At 45.4% G+C, this 21,158-nt stretch overlaps 1 protein-coding gene across 3 annotated transcripts in view; it reads right to left on the bottom strand.

The window, feature by feature from the left end:
• VWC2L (von Willebrand factor C domain containing 2 like) overlaps positions 1–21,158 on the bottom strand; it is a 46,056-nt gene that overhangs the window by 17,865 nt on the left and 7,033 nt on the right. Inside the window, exons 3-4 of one of the 3 annotated variants that reach the window (XR_014956819.1) lie at positions 9,024–9,153; positions 1,726–3,247 (exon numbers count right to left, since the gene is read on the bottom strand). Coding sequence is in view for 2 of the 3 variants with exons in the window: in XM_021537218.3 (XP_021392893.1) it covers positions 3,222–3,247; positions 9,024–9,153 (156 nt within the window). In the remaining variant the exon portion in view is untranslated. Of the gene's footprint in view, positions 1–1,467; positions 3,248–9,023; positions 9,154–21,158 lie in introns of those variants that run through there. The other 2 variants (XM_021537218.3, XM_021537217.4) reach the window with 2 other exon arrangements.

The raw sequence follows: 21,158 nt of genomic DNA, 5'->3' as shown, positions 1-21,158 counted from the left end.
GTTCCTTGATGGGATTATGACTCCAGAAGTGGGTACAAGTGGAGTATGGACATCCTGGAGTTCACTTCCCTTTACAAAGTGCTGATAGGGTCCCATGGGCAACTCCTCTATCCTTGAGCTGCATCAACATGGCCAGAGCTGCAAAGAACTGACCCAGGCCAACCCCACCAGCCACAGCAAAGAAAGCAACATCCTCTCCTCATTCCCACCAGGATTTTATTTGCTCATGACCAAGCCTCAGCTCTTCAGTCTTGGGCAGTAATTCAGATCAACGCTGCAGAAGGGTTTTCGAAACATGAACAAGGAGAGCAAGAAAGGAAGCCCTGCACCAGCCAAGCTCCTCTGCAGCCTGTGCTGCAGGGATGGAGCCAAGGGAAGCCTCATGCTGCAGGAGCAGTGCCCTGGTGCTGGGCCTGGTGACCTGCACTGACAGCTGAAGGCACCTGTGCACAGCCAGAGCATGAAGCAAGGCAGATGGGAGTGAGGGGGTGGGCCAAGGGAGGGAAGGAAATAGGTGTTGATGTTTGTGGACAGCAGAGCAGCTTGCACAATGGGAGCTGTGTGATGGCTGCACTGTCCCAGCCTCTCCCCGTCCTATGGGAACCCCTGTCACACAGCAGCACCACTGCCACCCGCACACGGTGTCCTTGCACCCTCACCTGGCTGTGCTGCACCAAACTGAGGGTCCCTCTGGCAAACGGCTCCACCACAACTGCACTTATTGTTGTTCTACCCAGGTGATGCACCTCACCAGCAAATCAGGGAGAGAGATGAATAAAAACACATTTTCAGCCCCCTTTTTAATCTTTCCAGGCAAAGAGATGGATGAGTTGGCAAGTGAGAGGCTGGCCACACAGTAACAGCCAGGCTGAGATCACTGCCCTGCCATCCTTCACCCAGCTGTGCCTGTGTGGGAGGGACAGAAGGCTGCCCTGAAATGCAGCACCCTGCCAAAGGAGAGGGGATGGAGATGTGCGAAAGGTGGAGGGAAGGAAGGGAAGCAGGAGGAGAAAACTTGTAAGCGTCTTTCTTAATTCTGAGTGTTCTCAGACTTGCTTAGCTCTAATCTTTAATTCATATTTTCATTACAGTCTCTTTGCCCTGTAAAGTCTGCATTTCACATAAAAGGAGCAGCTCAAACATAAATTATTTGAAATAAGTCAACTCCTTCTTAAAGACCTCTACTCTACATATGTGTAGGCTCCAATAAAGAAGCATTAAACATTAATCAAATTAGAAATACATGAAGACAGTGTCTGCCACTCTTCTCATACAGATATGCTTCGTAATCCCAACCTTCTAGGGCAGTCAAAGCAAATCCTTCCAGAAAACCTGACCATGCAAAACACCCCAGCCTCGTGCAATGTGCCTCTGAGCCACCAGAGGTATCAGCAGGTCAGATCCTCAGCTGGAGTAAATCAAAGTAAAACAATGCTGTGTTTTACACCAAGTGACACTGACACAGGATTTGGCTTTCAGCTTCTCTTGCAGCAAAATTATTTACAGCAATGTCATTGGATCATAAAGTCACTTTTGGTATTTTAAAGTCACACCAAGGACCAGGTGGGAAACAGCAACACAATGCCTGCTTTAATTTCAGTACTGTCCAGGCTCCTTGCGTTCTGCAAAAGAACCTGGCTTCCCAGTGGGAATCTAGGAACTCTTCCCTCCCCCCAAAAAAACCCCTAACCCTCCCCTTCTCTACAAGCCATGATGATAGTGAACCTTGAACTACCACTCTCACAGGCCAGTGCACATAAACTTCAGCAACATCTCCCCAAGGGGGAACAATCATGATGAGCAAAAGCTTCTTCATAAATATTTCTGAGTTTGAAGAGTAATGCAGAGCGGGTAACGTGTTTCCCACATCTCTGACAGCAGTGTCTGGCTGAAGGAGATCTTTAGAGCTGGTCCTGTCCCACAAATGGCTTCTCATGATCCTCCCTGACCCTGATCTTCAGGGTGCCTGTTACATTCATCTGAGCTCCGCTGTGGTGGAAGCACAGAAGCGTGGTTAGGACCTGGGGTACAAATTCAGGGTAGCAGCTTTCAGCTCCTGCCTGGCCTTCAGCAATCAGGCAGAGCCTTTTCCTGCTGTCTTTAATTTGTGAATTATCCTTTTCTTGCTTGCTGGGCCGAAGCAGAGAACACAGAGGCTTGAGAAGCAGCAGGTGACCCGTGCAGGTGAACACACCAGGTTCAGGGGCTGCTGTCCTGCTGGCTCCAGGCTGCAGCTCCCTGGGAATGGAGCTCTTCCAGCAGCATCCCTGTCACTGCACAGCCCAGCACCCCGGCTTTGTGTGAGCACTGAGCTGTGGGATGGACTTAATCACATTAAAGTGCTGCTCATTCAGGGCTTCTTTGTTCTCTAAAGGCTTTTCCTCTCCCTCTGAAACTTCACAAGGTGGCAAATTCAACTCAGCCCTCCCTGATGCTGTCTAAAATCAGGATGCCTAATTTTGGAGGTTTCAACTTTTCCAAAGCTTTTCACTGTTATAGAGGCCTCTTCCAACACCTTCCAATCTTGAGTCAGCAGGACATTTAAGCACCTGGACAATCCAAGTGCTGGAGATTTCCAAAGCAATGGAGGAACTAGCTCTTGACAGATGCTTTTGTGCCTCATTCTTACCAGCAAGTTCAGCACCTACACGCCTTTAACTCCTTGGCCTGAAGTGATCAGATGGATGAGCTCCACTGAAAATCAGTTTCAGGGAAATGACTTCTCAAGGAACAAGAGTAAAGCAAGCACTGGAGTATTTTGTCAGGTTGGTGTGTGCCTGGCACAAATACACCTCCTCATTTTCAGTCTTGATCTTCTACCAGCTTGCAAACTGATCCTTTCTTTCCTCTGTTGGTAATCAAATCACTGCTTCAATTGAGCTAAGGGGGCACTGCTGTTCACACTGCTGCTGGTCATCACAAAGAACATTATCCAGTCCTTCCTGCAGCCGCTCAGGCTGACACCTGAAGGGGGTGGTGGCCGTGGGGGTGACCAAATGCCCCAAAAGCTGGCTGCCATCAGTACTTCACAACCATGCAGGGTGACGTGGCTAAGCTATGCTACTTCCTTCAGCTGCCAGGACCTGGGGAGAGGATGGTGGAGTCCAGCAAAATCCAGCGTGGGGAGCACTTCTTCTCCTTGGCTGGGCACATTCCCTTGCATCTGCACAACCAACCAGCACATTGCATAGACTGTGACTGAAGGGGGTTTAAGTGCAATCTTAAAATCTGGCCATTTCAGGAATTCCTGAAATAAATTAGAAGAGGAATTTTATTTAGTTGTTTGTTTTTGTTGTTTTGTTTTTTTTCTCTAAAGGGATCTCCCCATGGCTCCAAATCACTGTTTTCCACAACGTAAATGAACATGAAGTCTTCTCTCATCCTCTTGCCACAATTTCTGTGTCGCCTTTATCCTCCAACAGTTGTATATAATCAAATGGCAGACAAAACATCCTGTCCCCAAATCCTTCCCTCTTTTTTCCTCAAACTTTTAGTATTTTTTCCATGCTTCCTTGATTTTTTGTCACTGATCAAGTTGGAAGCAGAAGCTTTCCAAAACAATGACCTGGAGCTTCAGCGATCCACATCTTGCAGATAAATAACAAGCTACATTTATGCAATAAAGCACCAGCACTGGATTATTCCATATTAAATCCTTGGCACTTTTCAAGACAGCAATAATTTGGAACAACAGAGACCACGTGGGGAAGGGTTTTTGTCAGTATTGGTTACCAACATGCACTGTTAATCCATCACCTTCACCCACAGGAATTTACACTCAGATGGAGCCTTTTGGGTGGGTGACAACAAGAATCCTGAAGGGTTTTGCAAAGTGAGCAGCTCCCATTGCCCTCCCAGGGCAATCTCAGGGCAGGAGTTTGACTGTCCCTGGTTGGGAAGGAAGAGCTCTGCTCCATGACTGCATTGCCATTGCCTCTTGCTGTGGCACCCAGGAATTCCTGCCCTGCTTACTTTGGAGATGAAGTTCATGAACCACCTCTGACTGGCTGGGCAGGACAGGAATAGCCTGGCCCATGGAATACCAACTGCCCCACTGCCCACAGCACAGCTGTTCCAAAGGGACACCCCTGGGCACTCCCAAACATCTCCCACTCAGAAAAACGCATTTCTTCATAGCACTTGCTAAGAAAAGGCAGCATCAAAGGTCTGCCCCCAGGTGTTACTCTACCCAGAGACATGCAAAGCTCACTCAGGGACATGTGTAACAGGGATTTGTTTGCCAAAGGAGAGGCTTCAATAGGCTGGGAAAATCCCTGGGGGGCTCCTGAGCAAGACACACTGTGCTACAGCAGGATCAGGCTGGGGTGCAGAATGCTTATTTCAAATTAACTCCAACAGAGAAATAATGAGCAGTGAGTTTATATTTCAGTAAATTAAGAGAGCAGCTTAGGTAAAATGTGGGTTTATATGCATGGAAATAAATTATTTACTCACATTTGTGCTCATGCCCTCAAATATGAAGATATTTGTAGGTATTTATTAATATTTATACCACATTATAATAAATACCCACAAGAGCTTTGCATGAAGACATGTTATTTTACCATTGTAAAATCTGTTGAAGGTCAAAGGGATCTTTTACTTGTGTGTGGATGGCAGGATCAGCCTCTTTACTTGAAAATCTGTATCAACTGTGATAATTTAAAACTTTAATTAAAGGCTCAGTGACAGATTATCTACAAAATGTCTTCCTGCTGCCCAGTATTCCATCACGAATGTCTTCAGAAGCCCAGGCTGAGTAAACACACTTGCCAGGGAATATTTCACTGTGGACATGTTGGCTTTTACCTGGCTCATTGGGTAAAAAATTCTTTTGATGAGGATTGGTGACAACAAAAATTAAATTTGAGGCAAAACCAGACCCCAACCCAAAAATGTGTAATATTTGTTTTGTTCATCCCTCAGGAAAATGAAACACAGGGAATTTTTCCCTTTGTGCACTGCAGTAGGTGAGAGTTGCTTGGAGCTGGCAAAGCAGAGGAACCCACTGAATCTGGATCATGGATTAAATGATGAAACGTTTAATGAAACGATGTGAGGGATGATACAGTGGGGATGCCTCCCCATCCCAGCATCCTGCACCACTCCCAGACCACATCCAAAGGCTTGAAGGGAATGGGAAGAGCAACCTCCAAGTGATGCACAGGAAGGGAGTTAAAGCACACACACACCCCACCGATAGCAGGGCTCACCCCACAGCAGTGGGTGGGTTGATGGGGAGGGACAAGCAGAGGTCTGGGAATGGAGAGAAGGGCCCAGGAACACCCCATAGGCACCTCCTCAGCCCTGGCCACGGGAGCATGCAGCCCTTGCTGGGAATTTTGGCTCGGAAAGGCTCTGGCACAAGTGCAGTGGGGGATGTGCCCACAGAAATGCAGCAGAAGCTGGGGCAGGAGGGACACAGGTGTGGCACCACGAGCTGGACTCTAGCAGTGACAGGCCACTTGGAGATCCCGTAGAGGACAGAGTTAACAGCAGTGACACACTTTTGTCTGGAGAAGTCACAGGGATGGGAAATAACAACTCGAGGCCATAATTCTGTGGTCTGTCACTACCAGGAAACGTGAAATCCAGTGACCTTTCATCTCTGTGACAGAAATGCTGCGCAGCACCTGGAGCCATCGCCCTTAAAATCCATTCTGACAAAGTGGATGATAGGACACGAAGGAGAAAACGTCCTCTGCCTCCTTCACCCCAAATTTGAACCTCCCAGTGAAGTCTGCATGCTCCAAGGAATGTGGTATCCTTTGCCAGGAACAGCCAGCCTTGAATGAGCTGCTGTGGTTAGTGAGGCACGAGATAACAATTTCATTTCTTTGGCCAAGAAGGAACAAATCTCCAAAGCCATTTGTTCAGACTGCTCTTAAATGATGGGAGAGAAATCAGTATTGGCTTTCTATGACTCTTTAGGGCAGGAATGTTAAATCAACAGATTTTTTGCATTATCAGAGGATCACAGAATTCCACACTGGTTTGGGTTGGAAGGGATCTTAAAGATCATCCCCTTCCATGCCCTGCCATGGGCAGGGACACCTTCCACTATCACAGGTTGCTCCAAACCCCATCTAACCTGGCCCTAGACACTTCCTGGGATAGGGCAGTCACAGCTTCTGTGGCAGCCTGTTCCAGTGCTCACTGAATCACAGCACTTCTGCCCTTGGCAGGATGTAATTAATAAGGTTATGAAAACCTATCTGACTCTATGGAAAGAGAATTATTCTCTCATTAATAGCAGCAACAGCTAAACAAGCAGGCAAGCCATGCTCCTAGCGGAGTGCAGCAAATGATGCAGGGCTGTGTTTAACCTAAAATGAGGATTTTCCGTACCAAAATTTTAAGGGGTAGCTTTTGAATTCAGGATTTGCAGCACAGAGATTACTCCCCTCACCCCCAACAACTGTATCCCTTGAAATCTTCTGTTTGTCAGTCTGAAATTACAGCCTCATGGACTAAAATCTTTTTATCACACCAGAACACAGCACTATGTCTTCACCACTTTGGCAGAAGACAAAAGCTACTGAATGGAAGGGAAAAAAAATTTAAAAAGGGGTGTTTCAGTCATTTCAGTGGGTCTGTCAGCTTGTGTTATCTTCATGAATTTGTGAAACTGAGCTTTAATTGACCAGCAGAAGCAGAGGACTGAAAGACAAAATTTTGGTCTCAAGATGAACACAGAGCTGAAAACAATGTGCTCCTCATTCATTAGGATGTGTCAGAGGGATTCAGATGGGGAGAGGCACAGGAATGGCTGCTACTTCCACTTGGATCTCCCAGAGTGTAAGAGAAAGGTGAACGGTGTGCACCACACAGCCATGTCCAAGAGCAGGAACAAACTCTGATCATCATTCCCCAAGACACAGGAACTGCCCTGGTGCCTACCAATTTCTTCACTTCATGTGTGAAGGACACAGCCAAAACTGCCACTTGGGCCAACTCTAAGCCAGTCAGCCCCAGCAGCAGCAGGAGGAGCAGGAAGCCCTCCCAGCTGAGGGGTCTCCATCCCTACAGCCAGGCTGGGACGCCAGGAGGGGTTCAGCTCCCCCCACAGCACCCCCATGCAGACATGTTCCTGCATCCCAAGGAACAGCCACGACCCTCCACTGGCTGAGCTGTGCTGCAAGCCCCAGAGACCAGGATTCCCAAGGCATCCAGGCTGCTCTGATGGGGATGGTGAGAAATACCTCCCTGCCTAAAAAAGGTCTCACATGTAGAGCTTTATGTGTATTCCCAAGAGATGAGCGAAGAGAGGAGTGGAGAGACTTGGTAAAACCATAGATGAAGCCTCCTGGCTTCCCTGGGAGGGTTCCAATGACTTCACTGTGTCCCACAGTCCAGTCAGCACGCAGCTGATCTTCCTCCTGTCCTCCTGTCCTTGCCCCCACCAGCAGGAGCTGCTCTTTCCCTTTCCCCCTGGCTGTTCTGGGAAGAAAGATGCTCCTCACCCCTGGTCACCAGGGTAGTTGGGGACTGCAACACAGAAAGTCACCAACTCCCAAAGGGGGCACATGGTCCTGGGGGAAATGGTCATGGTGGGGAAGGGTTGGGAGAGAAATCCAGCAGCCCCTGGAGCTGTGAAAGCCCCTCTGAGCCGGCACTCCTGGGAAGCCTCAGGGATGCTCACAGGTGGGATTCATGTGATGCAGACTGGATGGGATGTGCTGCACTGTAAATGAGGAGATTTGGGAAGGTGCCCTACATGTGACGGGAGCACAGAGGCCACACAAGCTCCAGAGGTGTTTGTTGGGGTGTGAATGTGTCTGAGCTTGGTGACAGGCCTGGGGACAGCCAGTGGTACCCCCAAGTCACCAACACAGGATACCAGTCTTGGTGAGTGTGATGAGAAACCTCACACCCAAACACAGCTGTACACAAAGGGGGTGCATGGAGCTGGGTAACAAACCTCTCCTCTGAACTTCAGCCATAAAAACAAGCCAATGAGATTTCCTACAAACATTTTCTGCTTTCCAACAGAAACACAAAACTAAATGAAAATCTGACAAAATAATTTTGAAAAAAAATACAGATACAAACCTCAGGATTTGAAGTAATATTTATGGCATAATTTTCCAAACATTTTTAAATTTTTCAAGTTCCTTCAGTAAAAGTATTTTACGTTTCCAACTCTTTGCCTTTACTCTGTTTTACAGAGCAGAAAATGTCTTGAAAATGTTATTTATTTACCAACATTTTCATTTAAGTACAAAAGCAACCGTTACTCTTATCCAGCAATGGTGATGTACGTAAGAGCAAATATATACGGATAGTGAATTCTAAACACAAGCAGATGAATCCAAGTAGCCATTTCTTACATGTTTAGAAAGCTGTGAAAAGGTTTATGTGCAGCTACCTTACCTTTTAATATGTCTTCACATCTACATTAGGAGAAAGGCTTTTTCAGAGACTTATGGGAGTACAGGCTGTGTACTCACAGCCCGGGAGACCTTTTGGAAACTGATTTATTTTCCAAAGAGGTATTTTCAGTCATTCCAAAGCATTTCTTGAAAGTATGGATGAATCTAATTCATGAAATCACTTCAGCGGGATAATGAGGCCCAGTGCTACACAGAAACTCCAGCATACACCTAACAATGTTCTGGGCTTTGGTGGTTGTCTTACTGGCCACAGGAAAAGTTCTGTCATTGATTTTGGTGAGTTTTCCCTTGGCCTTAGATAATAACCATTGGTTTGTTAATGCAGGGACAAACATTCTCTCTTTTCTCATGTATTTGATTCTCTGTTAGACTAATTTTGAGAAAATAATGAAGAAATGAAACAACAATCACTGATATCAGGACTCAGTCCCATAAAACCTTTGTCAAGCCAGTCATTCCATCTGCTTCCAGGAGAAGATATAGGCCAGGAAGGGCGACTTAAATTTTCACCCCGTAACTGAAGCACCAGGAGAAGGACCGGCCTGTGCCAATGGAAGCAAACCCAGCAACAGCATTTCAATCAAATGTTTCCTTTATATCTCTGTTAAAGCCAACATGGTTCTTTCTTACCATTTTTGCAGACAGGACAACACTGCTCTGGTTCATAGACCGGGTTGACACACTCGGGGACTGCGCAGTCTGCTACAACACAGTGAACTTCATTGCTGGGCTCGCAGCGACACCATTCGCATGGCGAGGGCTAGGAACAAATCTCAAATTAGCCCAGTGCCTCCCGCAGCTCACAAGTTTGCAACATTCCCATCCTGCCACAAGATAAACACATGAGCGTTCAATAGCCCTTGACTGAGTCATTCATCATGGGTGATACAAGGTAACCTCTGGCACAAAAGAGCAACAGCTGAAATAGGAAAACACATCAGAAAAACCAGCCAGCCTCAGCCTTGTTTTCCCACGCAGAGAGCGAGGCCTTTTAGGATTCTAGGTCCCCAAAAGAACTGAGCTGCAGCCTCTAGGTTTTACCTTGCTGTACCCATCTGTTTTATCTTACATGCGTGGCCAGAAGAGCAGGATTTGTGAAGGTTCTGAGTGGTGGTTGATTCCAGGAAGGGAGGACAGGCTGATTTTCCAGGCCATATCCATCACTCACGTAGACCACCACTGCCAGCCACCCCTAGGTTGTTGGAAGGGTGGTGCTGGGATGGCCTGTCCATCTCCCAGCTTCCTTGGCGTGTTTTCATTCCCACTTTTCAGGGCAGAAGAGAACAGTGTTGCTCTTGGCGGGGCAAACCCATTTCTTTCCATGTTTGTACAGCACCTTTGTCGGGGGTCTGTGAGTACTCCCATAACACAACCACGAGATCTCAGCCTGGCCCCTCTCCTTCTTGCTTCAGCAAGGTTTGTGAGCAACAGGCTCACATAAAATACGTAAAGAATTAAGAGACTGAGTAATTCTGCTGAGTCAGGAATTCAGGATTAAAGAACCCAGCTAAATGGTTTTGTTTCAGCACCATCAGTTCGGCCAGGAAGCTCTATCCACCTCCAAATTGCACAGAGTTGTTACTGTCTCAACCTTTAAAAAGCTGTGAAAATCTGGTGAAAACACAGAAAGGTCAGTGTTTTAAGGTTGCAAGTGACTTATGTGTGTGCTAGTGTCATGAAAGCATGGCAACAGAGCTAAGGAAGGAGACTAAGAGGAAAACTGAAAGGAAAATAACTTCCTTTCAGTACCAGTAGGTTCGATATGTAACTCCCAGTTTCTCAGCATCCATCGTTAACTTTTCAATGAGTAAATGTAGGTATTGGGAAAAATTCTGCTTTATGTGAATCTGCAGCTGTGGGAATTCCAATATTAAAAAAGAATATTACTCAATATTATAAAATAAAGTGGGATGTAAAGAAAGAAGGATTCATCCTGATGTATTTCAGACCTCAGTGGTGGGTCACTCATTTCTACAAGACAGATACAACCTGTGAGCCCTGTTTATGGCTGGTAAGAAGCTCTTCAGTTGACTTCTAAGAAGTTCCATGTGTCTTGAGTCGAATAATTTATTCTCAGGAAATTTATTTCTGACTTAAAATGCACTAATTAAAGCTTCCCTTGCTTTGTCTCAGCATCTGCAGTCTATAATTCCCATCACCTCTCATTTGCTCATGGCTTTGGCAATTTAGATAAAATCAGCACTCCTTGAGCAAGGGAAGAAGTGTGTGGAGGTGGAATTCCTCTCTCTAATTATTGTTCCTCTTTCAATCCTGCTTTGATTTCTGTCTGAAGCACCAGGAATCTAAATTCATTTGACTGACATTTCTTATTCAAGGCTATTTAATAGGAAGAAACAATGCAGAAGAAAACAGACAGAGCTATTTGCTGAGGGATCAATAAGAAAATTGCTGCTTTGTTTTTACTCATTTTAATCACTAATTATATGGAGCAGTAGAACTAGATCTTGTGATTTGTGGAAGCTTTCACTGATGTCTCCTTCAGAGCTTGTACCCATCCACACTCTCCAGTGGCTGCGGTGCTAAGGAATATGTGGTGCTTTTCCAGGGCTGCAGCCCAATCCATGGCTCCAAGAGGATCAAGCACAAGCAGAAGCTGCCCCTGAAGGACTCTGCAGCTGAGCAGATGAGACATGACACACACATCTTCTGCCTCAGCCTTGGTGCTGCAGCCTGAAAATGACACTGTAACAAAGCAGGATGTTGCCTGATGCTCAGAGCAGCTTCTCAAGCAGGGAGAGCTGCACAGTTACAGAAGGAAAACACACCCTGGCAGAACACCAAGCGAACTGATGCCTTGAGAGGCTGTCCTAGAACACAGGCTGGACAGAGCTAAAGAATAAAGTAGGGATTTATTAAAAGGATCCAAGGTGGATCCTCAATGGATCCACCTTGGGCACACAAGAGCCCAGCCAGGGCTGCACCCAAGATGAACCAACATGGTCACAAAATGGACAACTGGTCACAGGGTCTCTCGCTTTTATCAGTTCTGCTCTATTTTCATATTGGAGTTAATTGTTCAATTATGGCTTTAGGTTATGAAGTCCCATCCTCCTTGTTTTTCTCTCTTCAATTCACAATTGTTTATACCTTTTGGGCCTGGAGCTTGTAACAGCTGTCCTTGGACAAGCTGGAAAAGGATTGCTCTTTACCTACCCTGTGAAGAGAACTTGCTAGCATTTAATATGCAACTCAGAGTTACACAATAAAGCAGCACAGAATCTGAAAAATATAAAAGCCAAAACTTAAGGCATCATTTTCCCCCTTTAGAGGCTCAACCTAAGCCACCAGATGAAAAGTCTGCTTTGGAATGAACCAGACCTTTCCCTGCCACCTCCTCTTCCTCACTGTATTAAAGTCAAGCCACATGATCTTGATCACTCAGGATCTTCCTCTATCTGACCACTTTGGTCACTTGTCAGTGCCACTTACTACGAGGGACTCCAGCACTCCTGTCCACTTGGTTTATGAGAGCCTTGGCACTTCCTTCCATGGGATGTGCTTTGGGATCCGATCTGCAAATCCCTGCCCATTCAGAAAGGACTTTGTCCCAGGTACACTGGCCGAGCATTTGAAGCTGTCTGCAGGCTCTGCATCTGAGCTATTACTTTCCCTGGTGCTACCCTTCTTGTGGAACAATTCTGGGACACAGGCCAAAAAGTCCTCTGTCTATTGGTACAGGCAGCAGGAAGACCAGACAGCAAAATGACAAACTGGGAACCAACCAGTGAAGAACAGGGAACCAGCAGATGTCCTTAAGTTTGGTTTCCTGTTTCTCAATTTAAAGATTTATCCCCCATGAGAGAGGGGTGGATTACACTTTTGTAACCACTGAAGTTCAAACAACAGTTCCAGAAAAGGAACTCTCATATCCTTTCTGAAGAAGGATACTGAAAAAACAGAGGGGGTTTTCTGGAGTAGGAAGGAGAGAGGACATTTTCCCACATGAACAGTGCAAATGCTTTATCTGGGTCCCTTAAACTGATATTCTAGAAAGAGTATTAAAATTAAAGGATCACAGAAGGTGGTAATTTATTCACCCCCATGTCCAAGACAGAAGAATCTCTTAGAAAACTCTCTAGGGAAGAATTGATTAGGCAGGATTTCAAGAGCTGTTGGTGAAGAAATATTCTTCTGACCACTGCCCAAAAGGAAAGGGTGCTCACAATGCCCAGCCACAACACCGATACATGACCATTCCATGGTCCTGCACTGCTCAATAAGATTTCAGAAATGGCTCTATCAGGAGCAAACTGGGCCCTTCTGTAGAAAGTATCAGTCTGACTTGGCCAAACCAGTGCACAGCACTGAAATTCTTTTTACCCCATCTCCACTCCTAATGGGGGTGAGAGCAGTGACCCTCAGAGCCAGTGGGGCGATAAGTTCTTGGATGTTGTTGTCAGTGTAGTGGCCAAGTCAAGCCAAGCTGGTGGGAAGCAGACATGACCAACAGCTATCCACCACTCAAGGGTTTTTAACAGCAGCTGAAATGGGACCCAGAGCACAAGGGACCTTCTTGGTCTCTGCACTGACCCTAAATCCCCTCTCCTTCAGCCAGTCACTTCTAAAAGACCAGAGCAGCACAACTCATTCATAACCACCCCTAAGATCACAGCCCAATTTCTATTTCTCTTCTGTTCCTCTGATCTAAAGGAAGACTGTGAGCCCTGGTTAGGCTGGGAGGGCAGGTCCAGTCCCTGGGCAATCCTGTGTAGGATGGCCCCATCACACACCTCAGGATGGCTGGAGGAGGGAGCCAGCACTCCTTCTGTTGTGTGGCTGGAGAACCTAAGTCTCAGGTGCAGTCAAATGGGAAACATCTGCAATCAGCAGCGTTTGTTAACAATGCAAGAAGGGAGGAAAATTAGAACAGAGAATAGAAAATACACACAGCTAATAAAGATTTTATGTGTGCGAACACGTAATGATAAACTTGATAGATGATATAAACAAACATCAGCAAAGGAAACAGAGCAGGAGAAATTGGGGAACCAACCAGGGATAGGGGTGCCCCACCTCCTAAGCTTCACTCTTGCACCCCTACACACCAACTCCCCACCGCTTTCACCCTCTTTTTGGAAACAAATGCCAGCACAGGTAGGAATTGTGACTGCTAACATCATCCAGCTACTTCTCTCTTACAGGGCTGGGCACCACGTGGGTCCTTCTTTGGTCAGCTACAAGGTTTCAAAAACCCACACATATTTCATACCTTTGAGAGGTCTGTTTTGTGAGCAGGTCCTCAAGTCCTCTAAAAGAACTGGTGGACAGTCACAGACAATTCTTTAAGCAATAGCCTACAAAACTGATTATTCCCAAACATAAGGGAGAGGTGGAGAGAAGAAAATGAAAATCTGAATTCAAAGCTCAGAATGTTAAAATCTACTCCTTTATGCTTTTCTACAGCTGAAGAGATCTGAATCAAACATTTTTTTTAGACCATGGCAGCTGGTACAATCACACCAATAACTGACACACAAAACTTCAAGATTTTAGGCAAGATTCTGCAAGAAGCACCTCACTCATCTTATTTAGTCAAAGGAATTCTCTTGTTGCAAATACTTACTGAACCTCATCTCTGTATTTCTCCCTTAGCTCATGTCCTGGCCATAGTTACAGCACCTAAGCCACCCCTCTGCTGCCCCAAACATGGGAAAGGCTTTTCTATATCCTCACCAAGCAGGAATATTCTCCCTGAGTGAATGGAGGAAGCATATATGTATCAATGCAACATCATTTTGCAGCCCTTCTTTGCCTGCCTGCAATCAGGATTTCTCTGTCTTTAGGTCTGCTCGTCAATCGCTCTTAGCTGCTTCTACAGCAAAAGCTCTGGAGAGGTGGAGAGGGAGTGATTTACCTAAGACAAACTAAAAACCCTGAAGATGACATCTTACTGATACTTTTTGTTCACCTGTTTGTCCTGTCAGTCAATAAGAAGCCTTTTTCCTCACTTTTCCCTCTGCTGCCACATTCACCAGGCTAACTGGTTTCCAAGTCACCCCGCTCAGATGTCTCAGACCAAGTTTTAAGGCTGCAGTTCCCTGTGATCAGTTGGGATTCTTCCAGCTGGCTTTGCTCAGACTTGGGGTTTGAGACTCATACCCCTGCAGAAGCTGGGAAAATGCTGCTCATTTTCCAAGCAGCCTTCCAAGACTAAAGTGCTATTTGGCACCTGAGTATTTCAAGAGCCAGTGGATCTTGCATCATTAAAACTGACTTGTTACTCCTAGAGACCTTCCACTCCATGAACTTAGAGGCCAGCTCCTCCAGGCATGTTTAGCACAGCCATTTCCTAACACTTGGAACCTCTCTTCACTTTTCCAAGAAAAAGCCTTGAATTATGTGGCATTTTCTTTGTTCCTGGGTTTTCAGCCTCATGGAAAAAGATATACATCTTTACTGGAGCCAGGCTGCTCATAGCCTGAGATGCAGTAATCAGGATTTGTTGTGCTGCTCCCTTCCCCCTCCTTCCTACAGCTAAGCCTGAAGAGAGATTTTGTACAAGGATGTGCCCTAATCCCATTCTGAAAGGCTTCATCTCATTGCCAAGGTCTCACGAAGTGGTGCATAAGGACCACGTTCTCGTGCTGCCTGACACACGACAGCCCTTCACCAAGCAGACACAGCTCCTACCAGACAGGTGCAGAGCAACAAAGACTCCACAGCTATTGTACCAGGAATACTTGACTTTTTCTGGGGGAACAAAATGAGTGTTTACAACCATCTAACCATGTTATCACGCACATACGGATCATCATGCAGGGGCTGTCCAAGTCATTGGAAGAAAATCCAAGTATTTCCACTGAATCAAGTGGAAATTGAGGCCCTGTTACAGGAGCCTGTGGTGTTCTTCACAGTCCAACAGGTGAATTTGCAACACGGCCAGAATGACTGGAGCCATCTGCTTAGTTGACTGGAACACAAAGAGGGGTATAAACACAAAACCAAGCCAGTGGGCTTGATTCTGAGCTCTGGGGAAACCCAAGGAGCCATCACACCAGAGCAAAGGCAGAGGAGATATCGGGACTCTCAGTACCACTGCAAACCAAAATCAGCTCCTTCAAACACCAAAAAGGTGTCTAAGAATGTTCCTCTTCTAGCTAATACTGCAAAGGGAAAAATGCTGTTCTTGCCAGTTTTACTGATTATGGAGTTGAAATGCTTTCTCCGTCTTTGAGAAGACTTTGGAAGAAGTGCCAACCCCTCAAAAAGGAAGTGCCATCCTCTGCATTTCTGCTGATGCCAAGGTGGTTTGGGATGCAATGGATCTCACCTGGCAGTTCTGCACACTTAAGGCATCATTGTCACAGATTCAGATCCATGAGTTGTATCCACATACACCTCCTGCCTACACTCTGGATGTATCCCATCCCCTGAAAGTGCTGGGCTCCAAGAAAAGAAAGACAGAAAACCATCGCTGCTGTCAATCCCTCCCTCTTTTAGTTTTCAAGAGACTCACAGAGATAATCCCATCCCTCAGACAGGATGGACTGAAGGCATCCTGCTCGATGCAGACAAAACAGCAGGAAAAGCAGAGCGATGTAGAGTGACGTCTGTCAAATTGGGCACTTACATCTTAAGAGGAGCTGTAAGTTTTAATGACACTAAGGACAAAGGCAATTCTGATGGAAATTATCTCTGTAGCTACAGATTCAGGTGGAGAATTTATTGGCAGGAAGCAAGGAAGGGAAGAAAGCTTGAAAGGACCTGATGAATAAATTTGGAGGCAAAAATGGCTTCCATATTATGGCTGAGGTGGGAAGTCATAAACCAGGGGATAGGAATAAAAAAAGGAACTGGGGTAGCATTCATCAGAGATACTCCTGGGGGAGAAATTAGAATCATTTTCATTGTTATTGAAATTGCCTGTGATCTCAGACAGATTAGCAGAAGATTGCAGGAAAATTCAGAGAGCTTTCAGCTGAGAAATTCTGCAGGTGCCAAACTTACAGAGAAGGAGCTGCTGAACAAGTCTCACCTGAAGGTGGGACTGAAACCTGCCCATTTCTCTTTTGAGCTGCTCACTTGGCTTTCACTGTAAGCAGTGCGTAAATATCCATCTAATTTTTGTTAAAAATTTGGTAAATGGCTCTTTTGTATGTGCCAATACAAAAACCTGCAAAGGGCAAAAATTTCCCTCATTTTTGTCACTTACTTAATAAAATAAAAATCATCCAGCCAGCTAGTGGAGATACAATATCAATTATACTACAAAAACTGTAACTGCCTGTATTTTCCATAGGTGGAAAGTTGCTCAAATCAACAATATGTTGAGTAATTATAGACAAACACACTCACTGAAAACACCATCAGGTTGCAAATGACTCTGCAACAGGAAAAAAACTATTAAGTCATTAGATAATTTATCTGCAGTGAAAAAATTGGAGCTATATCCTACTTATATGGTGCACTAGCAATACAAATCAACTTTGCCATCCAAAAATTGAAAAATGCTTGCAGCATACTGCAGATTGGCTAAACCAAGGACCTGGCTTCCAAGAAGCAGGAGAAGAAGATGCCGAGATCCTGTTTTTAAGAGAGCCCTCAACACACAAGCAAACATTGCTAACACAAAAGTCTTTCCAGCATGCTGGTGACCAGGCTTGGATTCTGGAGATGGAAAAGCACAAGGATGCTCTAATTGCTCCAGGTTGTGAATTCCTCTCCTCCCTTCATTCCCAGGCCATGCTGTCCATGATCATAACCAACGTTATCCTTGCCATTGTTTGTGAACATTCCTGGGGAGCCCTACAGATCAGTAAAGGCAAATGAGGGGCACAGAAGATTCACTCATCCGAGTATCCTGGGCCCACATCTGATGAGTCAGGGTTGTGATGGCTTTAGGAGTTTTGTACTCATAGATTTGCTCTGTGCCACACAATTTGATGAGTTTAAAAGGCTCCTGGAACCCTGTCTGGATCTGAAGAGCGACTCCTCCATTAGCTGATGAGAGAGACAACCTTGAGCTGAGTCCTGGCCCCTTTTCCACCAGAGCTGTGCATCTGCAGTCTCGTGGTTCCTTTTCTCTCCCGAGAGCAGCAGCAAAGCTTTCTGTAAAAACATGACTTTGCACTTCTTCCGTGAGAACGCTCTCTTTGCTTTGATATATGTCTCATTTTATTCCTTACAATAGTTGCACCTCACCTACCCTGGGGCTCTGTTACTTTGGTGATAATTTTTATGACTCAATTACAAAAGTTTTTTAGTTCAGCCATGCCCAGGGAAGGGGACTCCTTCTGAAAGGTTACAGATATGACAGACGGGACCGTGGCTCCAACATGTGAAGTGCAGCCCTGTTTGGACACAGAGAAAATGTCTGTGTGTTCTTCACATTTTTTTTAAAGCTTCTTTTAATGCCAGTAAGGAAAGTGAGCCCAGCTGGCAGCTTTGTGCTCTCCATTCCCTCCTGGTTGGCTTTTGTAATGAAGGAGCCATATCTAGCAGAAAGCCTCCTGGAGCAGGAGGACCTGGTCAGAAAGGTGATCCCTTTTACATGTGTTTTCCCTGTACCTGAGTCTGCTGTTGTCTGCTTTGTCCACACTGAGAGATGGGGGAGGGTGGTGAGATCAGCTCCATGGACTGATAAAACACTGAGTTTCTGTTATGGAGGTAGGTATAATACAACCAGATATCACTGGGGAGGACATGTGGACCTTGGTCCTGTTCCTTCTGCAGCTGCCAGTGGTGTCTGAGAGGTTTCTGCTCCTCAGGGGATGTCATCATTTGGTTACAAGCACAGGCTGGGAAGGATGTGAACTGAAAATGGGTTTGAATGGGTTATCTGTGATGAGAGAATACACCGGGGTCTGCTTACACAGGGACCACACTGGGCAAACCCTCAGTCAGAAAGGTTTTGCTGACTGGGATGACCAGTTAACAGACTGAGAGATTCCCTGCTTTCAGGAGCTGTTTCAAACCCTACTGCTTCTCCAAGCATACTGGTTTTACTGTAATTCCCAAAGAATTACTCTGATATTACCACAGAACAGAGTAAGGAAGCCTAACATATCCTTATTTTGCAACTAGACTGAGCATTATAACTTATCTAATTATAGCTTTTAAAACAGTAACTAGAATAATTGGCTGATTGAGCATTTTTTAATGAATGCAGTTCTGCATAGAGCACATTCCAGTGGCAGTAAACACATACCTCACTTCCCCTCACCCTGGCAGGACATAGTTTCCTAAAAAACCTTCTCACCAATGAGCTGTGAATATTTCTAAGGATGACACCCTTCTTCCTAAGCTGATGACCTGAGGACCTCCTGCTCACCAGTCCCACAGAAACAGCCTGGGTGACAGAGACAAACAGCTTGGGCGAGCCAAGGGATGAGCAGCTCTCTCCTTGGCCCCATGGAGCATTGTCTGTCACAACAATAAAGCCTCAGACTTGATTTTACAACTCTTGGAAGGAGCTGGTAACACCTGCATGTACTATGTATTCCATTTCCTTAGCAGTAAGGCTCCAGCAGCCATGGAGAGAGGGCAGGGGAGTGCCAGAGCTTCTCCACTGGCTGTGCAGAGAGATCCCCTCTCCTTCAGCAGCTCCCTGGACAGAGCTGGTCCTGGAAGCCAGCAGAGCTGATGGGCTGTTTCCTGGAGTGAATAACTAAAAACCCAGCCCCAGCTCTGGCAGTACAAATGTTGGGCACACATTAATTCCTGTCATATTTGCTGGAAAAATACCATTCCCTTGGGATTGCACGTACAGGCTGAGCACTGCACTGGACTGCTGCACCATGACTAAAACTGGGGGCTTGTGCTCAGTTCCTGCTGATTCTGAATTGTGGGGATTCAGGTTTTGGTGCTCATACATTTCAGTGGGGAGCTCTGAGTGTGGCACAGCCAGCACCACTGAGCTCTGAGCTTTTGGGGCCTCCCATGTATTACTGTGCTCCAGGGAAGAAAATTCCATGGATTTTTTTTAGCCATATTCTGAATAAAGCCCACCTATTGTAATAATATATTTGTGCATAATGTGATATATATGTTGCAGAATCAGTAGCTAAATTCACAGCATAATTTTAAAAATAGGTTTCACTATAGATCAATATGTGTCAGGCCTATCTATTTTAGTATGTTTTCTTGGTACAAATTATGACAGAAATACAGTAAGTCAGTAATTTTAGATTCCTTTGCATAGACTTTGTCACTGTAATTTTGCCAGGAGGGAGATAATAAATCATACTTTTCCATCTGACTGATGTCCTGTTTCCCCTGTCTGATTTCAATGGCTGTATGCTATCTTCAGAGCTGGCATTGTTCATGGCTCCTTTTATTAAAGCACAGGCACATTATTGAAATTTCTTTTGTATTATGATTTTCTAGCCATATGTGAAATTGCAGAACACACAAGAGGTAAAAAAAAAAAAAAAAAAAAAAAGCCCCACTTTTTTGAGTCGTAGTAGAAAAAAAAGCCTGCTGCACACATATTGGAGAGAAAAATGCCAATATTCCAATGGAGGACCCATGCTGGCCCTCTCCACCCAGGGCTGCTACACTCTTGTGCCTCACCGAAGGGCACCACCCGCCAGTAACACTCTGCAACACCCCAAGTGCTCCATTCATATTTGATAAGATTGCACTCCTAGCCTGGGTACCTGGCACTCTGAGGCAGCTGTTGTTTACACCACTTAATTTCTATTTCTGGCACAGGTCTGGGGGTGGGGAATCTCTTTTTAGTTTCACTGCCTCCTTTTCTCCAGCATCAGGATGGACACACTGTGTTTCAGGGGCTGAGAGCTGCTGGGGTAGCAGCTACATACCTGCTTGCATGTGCCTTTTGATGAGAGGCCTTGCTTTGTTCAGTTAAATTCAGGTAATTGCATTAATAAAACATTTTAAAGAGCATTAACAAAGGAGAAGGAGGTGCCACTATTCTGAAGTAAAGGTTTCCACAATGAGCTGAGAATCAGTGTATGATAATGCTATGCTTACACAGTCCCTCATATATTTTGGGTTCTGATTACACCCTGAAGAACTCAGCTAGAGCTGTATCCCTACTGTGCAAAGAACTGTTCAAGAAGACATAAAATCAGCAAGATACAAAAACGTTCACTGAAGGATTACAGGTGATTTGTGGACAAAACAAAGCAATGAACTTAAGATATAGTGGCAGAGAACAGGGGAAAGAAAAATAAAGTAGAACTTTAGCAATGAAATCTTGTCTCTTTTCAAGTCAGCAAAAACTTTGCCCTGGAAGGAAAAATTTCACCTTTTCTTCTTCTTTTTTTTTTTTTTTTCCCTTTTTTTTTTTTTTGTTTTCTCCAGTGAGGAGGAAAAGGGCAAGGGCAAGAGCAAGGTTTGTTTTGCCACCTCTCCACATTTGTGCTGATGCAAGGGACAAATACTTGGGCATCACCTAGGAACTTTTTCAGTGAGGATAGGTCTGGGAGAAGCAAAGGTGGAAGGGGAGAGAACAAGGAAGTGGAGAAGTCATTGGGAAGGACAGGCAAATAAAAGCAGTAGCAAAGGATAAGCACTGGCAGAGACAATGGCTAGAAGAAATGGCAGCTCTGTGCTTGGCAGAAAGGAAGACAGCCACTGAAAAGCATCCAAAAATGTCCAGAGTATTTTCCAAGCTCAAGTTCACAATTGCAGGTCGAAGCTGCCCCTCTCACTTGAACATCATCAGGAAGACCAAAACCTCTGGTGTTTCCACCCAAAGAAAGGACAGCTCACCCAATGTTCTGCCAGGCTAACACAGATATTTCAATGTCTGTGCAGATATTTTAATGTTCCACACTG

This window comes from Lonchura striata, chromosome 7 (genome assembly GCF_050655825.1).
Source record: "Lonchura striata isolate lonStrDom1 chromosome 7, ASM5065582v1, whole genome shotgun sequence".
NCBI lineage: Eukaryota > Metazoa > Chordata > Aves > Passeriformes > Estrildidae > Lonchura > Lonchura striata.
The sequence above is the reverse complement of the archived record's forward strand: the minus strand, read 5'-3'. Positions and strand labels throughout refer to the sequence as shown.